The sequence below is a fragment of the Thermobia domestica genome, chromosome 14, assembly GCF_964235325.1.
Source record: "Thermobia domestica chromosome 14, izTheDome1.hap1.1, whole genome shotgun sequence".
NCBI classification, from domain to species: domain Eukaryota; kingdom Metazoa; phylum Arthropoda; class Insecta; order Zygentoma; family Lepismatidae; genus Thermobia; species Thermobia domestica.
The window spans coordinates 188,589,532-188,601,601 of NC_137467.1; the positions used below are offsets into that span (position 1 = coordinate 188,589,532).

At 34.6% G+C, this 12,070-nt stretch overlaps 1 protein-coding gene across 1 annotated transcript in view; it reads right to left on the reverse strand.

The window, feature by feature from the left end:
- Positions 1-555: 555 nt before the first annotated feature.
- The window catches only part of LOC145670497 (uncharacterized), a 144,444-nt gene continuing 132,929 nt past the window's right edge, over positions 556-12,070 (reverse strand). Inside the window, exons 10-11 of the mRNA XM_081739229.1 lie at positions 6,250-6,513; positions 556-1,697 (exon numbers count right to left, since the gene is read on the reverse strand). Of these exons, the coding sequence (XP_081595355.1) occupies positions 1,317-1,697; positions 6,250-6,513 (645 nt within the window). The 3' untranslated portion in view covers positions 556-1,316. The remainder of the gene's footprint in view (positions 1,698-6,249; positions 6,514-12,070) is intronic.

Below are 12,070 nucleotides of genomic sequence, written 5' to 3' on the forward strand. Positions count from 1 at the left end.
GTGGAATTTGAACGCGTGCGATACGAAGTTGTATGCAATTTTTGGATTGGTTACAATATTTGATACAACTGTTCTAAAATAAAACATGTTCTATTCCTATCCAACATTGCATCTAAGAAAACAAACGAAAATTACTGTGTGGTTACAAGACAAATGTGGCAATTGAATGCAGAAATGTGAACAAATGAATAACAAAATTAAGTTTTGAATGTTATTATTTATAGTGCGTGTAAAAGTTTTAACCAACTTATTTGACCAATTGACTATGAAAGATAAGTTTGATACAACATTTGATGGAAAACTTTGACCATGTATAAAGGGCAGAAGGGGAACACAAAGATAAAAATAAAATATAGGTGCAGTTTTACTATACGAATCCACAGATTGTAAACCGTACGAAAAAAAAAATGGGGAAGACAAAATTTGAACATTTTATGTCGAGAAAAGAACCCAACAAACCCCTGCAGGGCTTCTAGCCCTTTCCTACTACTACTACTTATACTATGGATCCGTATAATGAGACTGCACGTAAAAAAAATGTAGCCATTAAATGAATTCTTGTGAAGAAACAGTATATAGAATTTATTGATTTTGTTTCAATTTACAAGTGTACTCGAGTATTTTCCTTCTTCATTATAAAATTTTTTTTTATCTTGAAATTTCTGAAAATATTTTCATGCCAAATACTGTTTTATTTTCATTTCTGAATCGAAGTATATTCTCTACTTAAATTGAGCGTTCTATCACTACAATGTATTTACTGAAAGACAGATAAACGTAATAGATTTTTTGTTCCTTTTTTTCGTTGACCTGCTAACTGCTGAAGAACACATTTTACAAGGGGTCAAAAGCCCCTGCTTTCACACATGTACACATCATCAATATCATTGCTGCGTTGTATTGTATAGTGTCTCTGACACACACATACACACTGGCCATTTTTAATGCATAACGTAGTCTTTCTTGTAGGAGGGCGTCATGCCCGCCCTTCCAGCATATTTGGTCGTTTGTACGTGGCATTTGACTACCGTACGAACACGTCAGCAGACATAGAAGTACATAGTTCATAGTTGCGAATCTTGAGACAATCCAAATGCTAAGTTTCGAAGTTGTCATATTTAGAAAAAAAATGAACTTTGATATCACATATACAAAACACAGACAATCATAAAAGTGAGGCTTGTTGTTTGTTTCTTAATTTAAAATTTTGATCCATTTAATGTAATCCTTTGTCTGCTGGTTACTTGGCAAAACCTTACCTCATTTTGCCAAACAAACGTAGATACTAAGATCGAGCATATTGTTTCTTATATACCTCAGCTTTCTTTCGAAGCTTGCGCGGCGGCCAAAGCATCCTCAACGGACTTTTTGTACCTTCCAACTAACTCTGGAAGATCGTAAGCAATTGCAATGTCCAGCTGGTTGATAGGACATCCGCGGAAATAAGTGCACGTGGCAGAAAGTTGTTGGAAATCGTATAAGGGATTCAGTCTGAAGAAATCACGGTAGACTTCAGGGTCTGGAAGGTCGTAACGAGATATGTTGGTCAGAGTGCTGAGGCCTTCATAGATGTGGTAATTCTGTGGATGCTCGATAATGTCGTCACTGATTTTCTTTCTGTTGCCGAAAAAGGTTTTGTGGTTATAATACGTCGTCAAGTAGCAGTCGACCATCTTGGCATGATTGCGTACACGCACCTTGAAAGAGAAGAAAATAAGTTACTATTAGAAACTGGCCTATTGATTATGGTAGATTGTTGATCTACAACAGATGTTCAGAGAATATCTTCGTATGACAGTGTTAAATTAAATGCAAGTGTGATGATTGATATTGAAAAACTAGCAGCTGAAGTATTCACCGTAAATAGCCTACTACCTCTCAAAATTTCTCCAGAAAACTTGCATTTGCTATAATAATTATGGTCTCCTAAAAAAGAACTGCACCGAGTAATACAACGTTGTTGTAAACTACTACTTTTGAAGGCACTAAAAATCAAAGTTATTGAAAACGCAAGAAGTGTTGGTTAAAAGAGAGTTACCATAACCAAATATTTTTCAACTTTCTGGGTTTAAAATGTAGATTTCGATTAGTTGTGCCCAGCGCTATCACTTTTGATTTCTGCATCCGATCGCTTCAAGGTAAAATTAAGGGTCAAAAATAAAAAGTGGGACCATTTGGGTAATGCGGACCAGTGACCGAGTCCCTGAGCGGAAATGCCATGTTCCTGATTTACTAAGAAACAAGTGACTTGCTTTTTTTTTTTTCTTTCTTTATACTGACAAGCTACTATAGACTCTTAAGCTATATGAATCCAATAGTAAAATCGAAATTGACACATCTATTACATTCGGTTTCAATAGAGGCAGGGAACAGAACTTCTTCTTGCAACGCTGAATGTACATGAAATATTAAAATTATTATGCAGGTGCATGAGAGGATGATTCAAATTAGCAGAAAATTGGTTACTTGCAAATTAATCCTCCCGTGAGAAAACTAAGCACTCACTACATGTATCGGAACAACAAACAAGTTCCACCTTCAGTGGTAAGGTAAAAAAAGATAAAAATGGATGAGAGGAAAAAGGAATGCATAGGTCTATCATAGAATAGATGAATATACTGTAACATGAAGCATGCCAAAGTACCACGAAGAGAGCACAGTGCGAAATAATGAGCTGAGTTATAGGAAGCACTATGTGTATGTTACGTCACTATTGCCAGATCCAAAATATGCATCAAAGGTAGCTAACCAGGTTCTATCAATGTTGCCAAAATCCAGATTTAAAGCAGAATTATATTTGTGAACAAAGAATGATTTTTTAGTCTTTCGTTGTTTCTTTGTTTTTGCTGAACTTATCACATTAACCTGCTCTGCTCATGGTACATGAAATAATTTTTCTCGCTATCATTTTCCTTTGAATTGTGTTTAATATTCAAATTTAAAAATGGTAATAGCTTTCTATCGGTTCCGGTTTCCTGCTGTCCAGCATAAAACCATATAACCTGGGATAGAACAATGGACCTCTTACATCAGTGTTAAGCACTTTACCTCTTAACTACCGTGTCATCTTACAAATATGAAGAAAGCAATATAAATTAATAGCAGCAGATTGGTTCATATCACCTGATAAATTTGGGCTTTTCAAAATGATCTTCCAAATTACAAATTTTAATAACTCACGTTTCTAAACACGTTCGTTCATGAAAGTGATATCAAATGGAAGAAAAGCTCAAAGTGTTTTATCTGGAAAAAAGATATATTGATTGCACAGCTCGCAGATAGGGTAACAGTAATAAAAGATGGCAGCAAATGAGCACAGGAAATCTTTTTGTATGCTAAATTTTCATAGTAAATAGTCTGTTATTAGTGTCCAAAAAAAGCTGTAGAACTAAGTTTGGAGAAGAACCCGCTAACGGGCAAGGGCGCCCACAAAGGGAAGCTATGACGCAAATTGCGTAATTGAAATATTTGGGGGAGGGTAAAAATCTATATAAATATGTTTGAGGTTGTGTAAAAATTAATCGAAAAGATTTTTTTCATGGAAGAACACTTACGGATAGACAATTGAGGGGCGTGCGTCATGGACATGAGGGGGGGGGGGCACCACTGCTATCGGGTACAGTATTTGTAAATGATATTTCAAGTTTAAAGCAAGAGGATATATCTTCAAGAAGAAATCGCCTTGACGTCCATCAGCAAGTGCAGAAACAGTGAGACGTGTTCAGGCCAATTCCATGAGAAGTTCACAGAAATCCACGGTGGAAGTAAGCAGAGAATTGCAAATTGTGCAGTCTACTGAGTGAAGAATTGTCCGTAAACGACTGAGCAGACTACTACACAAATGGATTTCGTGTGTATGTCGCAGGAATGAAAAGCTGCTTTCTTCGTCTCCACATTTCCCTCACCTCACCCAGTGTGACTTCTTCCTGTGGAGTTTTGTGAAATAAAAAGGCTACAAGTCACCCCCCCCCCCTACCAGCTACTATAAATGATTTTCGAATACGCATTACAGACGCCGTGTTATCCATCGATCGCGAAATTTTACGCGTTTGGCAGGATTTAGGGTTTAGATTTCTGGGCTTTCGGCATCTATGGCCATTTAGCTCGTCACGTACGGTATGAGGGATGATGTCCCCCCGGCGATTACACTATCCGGGGAAAAGAAAAGAAGAAAGGATTGGGGGGATAAAAGCGATGGGACCTGTATATTAGGTACCATCCCGGCATTTGTCTGTTGTGAATGAGGAAAATTCAGGAAAACCTCGTTCAGGATGATTCGAATGGAAATTCGTATTACACTTTTTGGCCCAGTGCCATCACCGGGAATCGAACCCGGGACCATTTGACTACAGGCTTAATATATATCTTGTTAACAAAGGGGCTCATATTGAACATCTGAAAAATGATAGGTATGTAATGAAGCAAAACCTTTTGAGGTTCTCTTTCATTTGATATCACTTTAATGTATGTGCGTGTTAATAAACGTGAGTTTGTAATCGGGAAGAACCGTTGTGCGACTTCGGTCCAAGTTACGAAAGAACGCAAGTAGCACCTTCTACAGCCTGTGTTAATCACAATCCACCAATGACACGGACATATATGGGGTAAAGTAATAATAAGGGACAATAACGCATTAGCACAACATCAATGGCACCACTAATATGCAACATGGACCGCTTATGACTGAAACACGTGACATTATTGATTAATTTTTCGTTCATCTCATTTCAAACCATGATCTGTGTTTCTCTAGAGTGGATGCCCAAAAAAGTATGGAGAAATATCGAAGCAGCCCTATGATGGTTCTCCTTGAGTTTCAATTTCCTGGTTCTTGGAGGGTGTTGTGCTGATGTTTACCAGTCGTTTCACTGTGTGTGATTATGTGCATGCTATTGTCCACATGTATCCCATCACTGATGTCATATTTCAGGATGGTAATGTGCCCATTCTCACAGCTGGAGCTGTTACGGCAAGCTTAGAAGAACATCGAGATAAAGGCAAATCTTCCGATTCGCCCAATCCTCAGCCCTGAACATCATTGAAAGCCTTCGATGTGTTTCGAAGAGACGAATCTGATATAGATTTCTGCCTCCGTCCTTTGTCATGAGCTGAGTGATGCACTGCATGCAGAATGGTGTAATATTGCATTTGGTACCATTCACGATCTGTGTGTTTCCAATGAACGTCGCATCAAAGCTGTTCAGAGTAAAAAACGGAGTCCAATGTATTTAAACTTTTAAATTGCGCCTGTTTAGCTGTTTCGATTATATCGATTAGTATTTGCATTAGTTTAATGCAGGGCTGTGCGATATCGAAATTTTGATATCAACATTCGATATTTTCTGATATCGATATGGAATCGATATATAGATATCGACAATATCAAATATTAATATCGACAATATCGATATCGAGTACCAACATCAAATATCGATATCGACAACATCAAATATTGATATCCAACATATTGATTGGTCTTGAATATTCATGTTGCTATAGACAATCTAGTCTCAAAATGTTTCAATGGGGGATATCGCAGAAGAGTCTAGGAAGATTCGGTGTAGGAAATTTCAGTGTAGGAAGATTCGGTGTAAGAAAACTTACTGTAGGAAAATTAGGTACCGGTACACAGAAAATTCGCTATACGGGAAACTCGGCGTAGGGAATTCTAGGTGTAAGGTGGATCCGGTGCAATACATATTGCATATTACCGCTTACGATAACTTATAAAACTCCAAATTGTGGAAACGAAAACGTCATAATATTTGGTTTCATTCGGTTAAGAAATACAGTCAACAGCGAAAGTTAAACATTAACATGAAATGTTGGGGGCATAGTTTCTAATCCCTACATTAATTTGACTCATGGAACTGGGCGTTCTTCTGCCTCATACTAGTATCGTGCAGTTTGGTTTCATTCGGTTAAGAAATGCAAATGCAGCTGCTATTGCGAGCCAAAAGGCGTTTCATATATATAAAGCAAAACAGCCGCAATATTTTTCGAAACAGTGTCGAACACCTATGTCAGATATCGACAATATCGATATCGTATAAACGATATTAAATATCGATATATCGACATCGATATTTTTGCAATATCGATTATCGATATAAGCCTATATCGACATATCACACACTCTAGTCTAATGTAAGCGTTTCATCTGTTACAGCTAAAATTATATTAATACCTATATTCTAGAAATTCCTATATTAATACCTATATTTCTATATTCTTAGTAGAAATACCTACCGCAAATCGCCTGGCACTTGCTATCTTATGCTCCACTCGTTTGTCGATAGCTTGCCTGATGTCCTTGAGGAAAGCTTGTTCTTGTGCGTTGAGTAGCCTGATGGGAGCTCCTATTTCGTACGGCACAGACCACAGGCTGGTCGAGTACATCACCGGTGGCTCACTGCTTGACATTAACGGACTGATGTTCCAAATAAGAGTGCCTTGGACCCGCATAAGCTCTTCCGGTTTCACTTGGTCAGCCTTATTCAATATAATTCGTACCTAAAATACAAAAAACGAATCAGCAGGTAACTCAAAATACTTGTATATTAACTGAGAACAGTTTGTATCAAGTTGTAAACCATTTTTGAGAAATATGAATTCCCTGAGCTAACAGTTACCGGAAAGGTAGGTAAAATGTTTTACAGAGCTGTGAACTTGTAAGCATACACAATAACTTTTCTATGTTGAATATGGTTTACTTTCTACATCGAATTAAGCTGGTTAAAATCAAGAAACCTGAACATACTCCCTGACGACACAGCACATGAAACAGTGATGGCTAACTTTAGTGCTGCAACCTTTTGTAACTTCCAGTCGTGTAAGTAAAATTATTATTAGCAATATTAATAACAAAGTGTGAAGAACCTTGAATTCTACCACTCTCACATATATCTTAAGTAACATAGTTTTGCACTTCTATAATTAAAAGAAACTATTAAACTACCCGAAAACGAGAACATGAAAACAATCTATTACAAAGTCATTAAATTCGATTGCATTGCTACGAGGAAACAAAGACCAGATTTTGCAGCACGGATTATTGGAGCAAATCTTAAAATTTCTTTTTCCAATTCCTGAAGTTAAAAACATTGATCGTTGTAATGCAATGTTTGCGCAGCGCAGCAAGGATTCCAATAATGAGAGAATTTCGAACTAGATAAAATTTCTGAAATACTAGAAATCAGCAAACGGAGACCACTTGATGTATTCATATTTCTAGAAGAGAACAGTGGTAGTCAAAATATTATACTGAAGCCTAACCAATGTACTGGCACACTTTTAAAAAAGTTATTTCAATTCCTTTTTTAATCAATTTGAATTTATAGAAGTTATGTTTTTAATTGATAACTATTAAAAGATCTGCTAACGATAAGAAAAAATAATCGTTCTTTTCTCATAAATGATGTTAAAAAATATTATAGAATAAGATTTCTTTTTAAATAAATTGTGCTTTTCATAGAACTAACAAGATAAACAAAAATGTATTTATAATATGTAATTTTCATTTATATGTTTTCTCAATTTTAATTTTAATTTTATTGTTGTTTTAATTTTAATTTTATTGTTATTAAGTGAGATGAATATTCAGACCAAAGAAAAGTGGGAATGGGGAATGACAGAAACTTCATAACGAGGAACTACATAATTTATACGGTTTACCCAACATTGTTAGGGTCATCAAGTCTAGGAGGCTTAGGTGGGCAGGTCATGTAGCCAGAATGGAAGAAGGTAGGAACGCTTTCAAAGTGTTAACTGGAAATTCAATCGGAAAACAACCATTAGGAAGGCCTAGGCGCAGGTGGGATGGATCTAGCAGAAATAGGAATACAAAGTAGAAACTGGATCCAGTTGGCTAAGGATAGAAGTCAGTGGAGAGCTTTTGTGAATACGGCATTAAACCTCCGAGTTGCATAGGCCGTAGAGTTAGTTACTTATTAATTAAAATTTCTTTTGAAAACAAACTTTTTGAAAAAAAATCTATTAATTTTCCTATGAATTTATTTTATCTTTGAAAGTTTACACGAATTTTAACAACTCAAGACAATTCTCATTCAATAGTAGTAAAAGTTGTCATTTTTTTAAATTTTAATTTTAATTAGATAATTTCGAAAATAAATTGAATTTTCACCGTTATTTTCCTGACATTAACCTTTAATTTAATAAAATATGTTTGATTACCCTAATTTTTCATTTTAACCTGATAAATTTTTCACAACTTTTTCCAGCTATTAGGCACTTGATTGTAGTATAATTAATTTTATTTATTTATTTATTTATTTATTTATTTATTATCAATACAACAGGTTATTGGCCAATTACAGTGTTGTAAATTACGCAATTACATGTTTGTAACTCTTAATAACATAACTTGAGTTCATAACTCTTGATAACTAATGATAATGGCATTTCTAAATTTCTTAGGCAACATATCACATATATCAAATTCATTGTTATTTGTACAGATTCTATTATACAAAGCTGTTGTCTTCCAGATTGGTGATTTCATCATTATATTAGTTCTTGAATTTTTGCAGTAATAAAGACCAGTATTTTTACGTATTTATAATCCCGTTATTGCCCCTCATTATAACATCTTAGTTCTATATAATTATTTTATATTAAAATTATACTTGTAGTGATGCACATTTTTGCGTAAGAATACATGCACCAGTAACTAAAAAGTAAATCAAGTACTTTAGTTTCAGTTTGCTTTCCTTATCATAGTTTAGATCTAAGACTGAAGACGGTATAGAATGATTAAAAATGATATACTATTTGTTACAGAATGATTAAAAAACGAGAAGTTTTGAAACCTTTTTTAAAAAGAATTATTTAATAGTAAAAATAATGCTGTTTTAGAATGTATGTAGTACAATTTTAGTAACCTGGGCACTGGCTAACTAGCAACTGGTTTAGCTAGTTGCCACCGATTACTATTTGGTATCAAAATGATCACCATCCTCTTAGGTATTGATGAACACCAATATCATCTCTCTATGACTTATCGTTCCTGAGATATTGGCCAAAATATTTCCGATTTCGAGAGATTTAAGGAGCCATGTCTCGGGAACCGTAACCCATAGAGACATGATATTGATGTTTATCAATACCTAAGAGGATGGTGATTATTTTGGTACAAAATAGTAACCGGTGGCCACTGGCAAAACCAGTGACAAGTTAGCCAGTGGCCACTGGTTACTAAAACTTTACTGTATCCATTGTAAAATTGCATTATTTTTAATATTAAATGAGATAAATATTTCTATTTTTAAATTTATTTCATGAATTTACTTAATTCTCAAAGTTTTCCGTTTGTTTTCTTTTTAAAATAACCTTGTACAAATAAATTTGTAGAATTTTGATGAAAGTACGAAATGATATTGTAAGATTTAAAAATGAATTTGAAATAAAGTTACAAGTTACACAATAATCATTTGTATTAGTAATCGTACACTAAGCAAGATTTTGCAGTTATTGTGCATATTATGTTCTGATCCAAAACGATAGTAGTAGATTACATTTCTTCCCTCATTCAGCCTAGCTGTCGCTAAACAAAAGTGATTTATAATCCTATTATAATGAGTGCATTTGAGTATACATTTTCAAATAGCGTGTATATTTTGTGTTATCAAATTCTACTTTACGGAATATGTATCCTCAGAACTGGAAGTTTGTGTAGTGCTCGGAATATAAAGTCACTGCATCCATCATAAATCCCATTCAAATTCACGGAATGACTCAGTGTATCTGTCAAAAATCCCAATTAAATGTCCAGACTTACTTATCTCATCTGTCATCAAACACAGCCAATTTTCCTGAATTACCCAGTTAATCTGCCAAAGGCTCATTCAAATTTCCAGAATTATCCAGTGCATCTGTCATAAACCTCACTAAAATTCTTGAAATGACCCAACACGTCTTTCATCGATCCCATTCAAATTTTCAGAAATATTCAGTTGATTTTAATTTAATAATAACAAAAAATTGGTTGTTTAACCAATATATCCTCCCGTGGGAAAACTAATATTTTCCAAACATATCGGGGCATGAAGCTAGTTCCGTCGTCTGGGGGAAGGTAACAAGGATGAAAACGGGTAAAAGAACTATGGTATGGAAAACGAATACACATCACCAAATTAATATAACATGAGAGATGGACACTTAAAACCACGAGCAGAATACAATGGGCGAAAGAAAGTACGAGCTAAGTTGAAAGAAACGTGGTGTCTATGCTACGTCACTATTACCACATCCAAAATATACATCAAAAGTAGGTAGCCAGATCTTATTGAAGTTGCCAGAATCCAGATTTAAAGTCGGTTTATATTTATGAATAAAAAATTGTTCTTTAATCTCTCTCTCTCTCTTTTTTTTTTCTTTCTTCTATTTTAAGTTATCCCTAAACCCATCACATCAACCTGTTTTATATTGTAGGTATGATTTTTAGGTGAAGTGACAATCCCGACATCCCCTCTTGTGAGGTTTTTTTTTTTTTTTTTTTTTTTTTTTTTTTTTTTTTTTTTTTTTTTTTGTTTAGTATGTTCTTTAATTCAGGTGTTAGTTTTGCGTTTGGTTTGTCCTATATATGAAGCGTCAAATTAACACTAAGAACCATAAATACCTGATTTATTTAGTGGATCAACAAACTAACTTTTAGAGCCGGTAAGTTAATTTTCTAAACTTTTTGAGGATATACTTGAAGCAGCTATATAGTGCTTTACTAGAATATTGAATTTTTGTCGATTGTGGAATGTAAGGAATTTCTATCCAAGTTTTTGCATCTCTTTGCGAATAACTGTTTCAGGGGCTTATACAAATCTACGTGTTGGATTAAATCTTTTTTTAAGGTACGCTAGACCTTCTGGGAAATATATTATCTCTGATATGTTCCAATTGTTCTAAATCAGATAGAAACATCTATTTTACGACAGAATACATTTAAGTATATTAGGTATTATCGTCACATCGATGACATTTTACTAATTGTACGTGAAGAAAATACTCTTTTACAAATATTGAAACAGTTCAATAATCAACATCATAGGGTGAGGTTCACTCTCGAGCGTGAATATGATAATTGTCTTCCTTTTTTAAGTTTACTGATTACCCGATCACACAATAAATTTATAACAAATGGATGTGGAAAACCCTTACAAGACACTACTTACATACAGCAACAGTTAGCCCATCCACCAATATTTGGAAGAATTTCTTTCGCAGAGAAATTCTTTATTAATTTATGTTCGTTCGTTCTGTTCGTATGTTACAAAAATGGTTTAATCAAACATGTAGAGCGGCGTAAGCCCCTGAAATAATTATTCCTAAAGAAGCAAAAACATGGATAGGAATTTCTTACTCTTCACAATTATTGATTAAAATTCAACGTATTCTTCCAAACCGTAACATGTCTGTTTCCAGTATATCCTCTAAAAGTTTAAGAAACACTTCGCCGGTTTTAAAAGTTGTTTTGTTGATACACTAAATAGGTCAGGTATTTATCGTGCTCAGTGTGAATGTGACGCTTCATATATAGAACAATCAAAATGCAATATGAACACCAGAATTAAAGAACACATTAAACAATAAAAAAAAAAAAAAAAGAACAGATCACAAGAAGAGAGTATGTCTGGATTGTCACTTCGCCTAAAACAACATACACACAATATAAAACAGCTTAACGTTATAGTTCAGGAAAAACAAGAAAAACAACAGGAGATTAAAAAATCATTCTTTAGTCATAAATATAAATCAGCTTTAAATCTGGACTCTGGCAACATTGATAAAGTCTGACTACCTACCTTTCTCGTATATTTTGGATCTGGCAGTAGTGATGTAGCATAGACGCCGCGTTTCTTTCAACTTATCTCGCCCTTTCTTCCGCCCATTGTTTTCTGCTCGTTGTTTTTAGTGCCCATCTCTCACGCCATCTATTTCCATACCATATTTCTCTCATCCGTTTTTATCCTTGTTACGTTGCCACTGAGAATGGAACTAGTTTGTTGTTCCGGTACGTTTGAAGAATATTAGTTTTATTACGGAGAACATATTGGTAAGT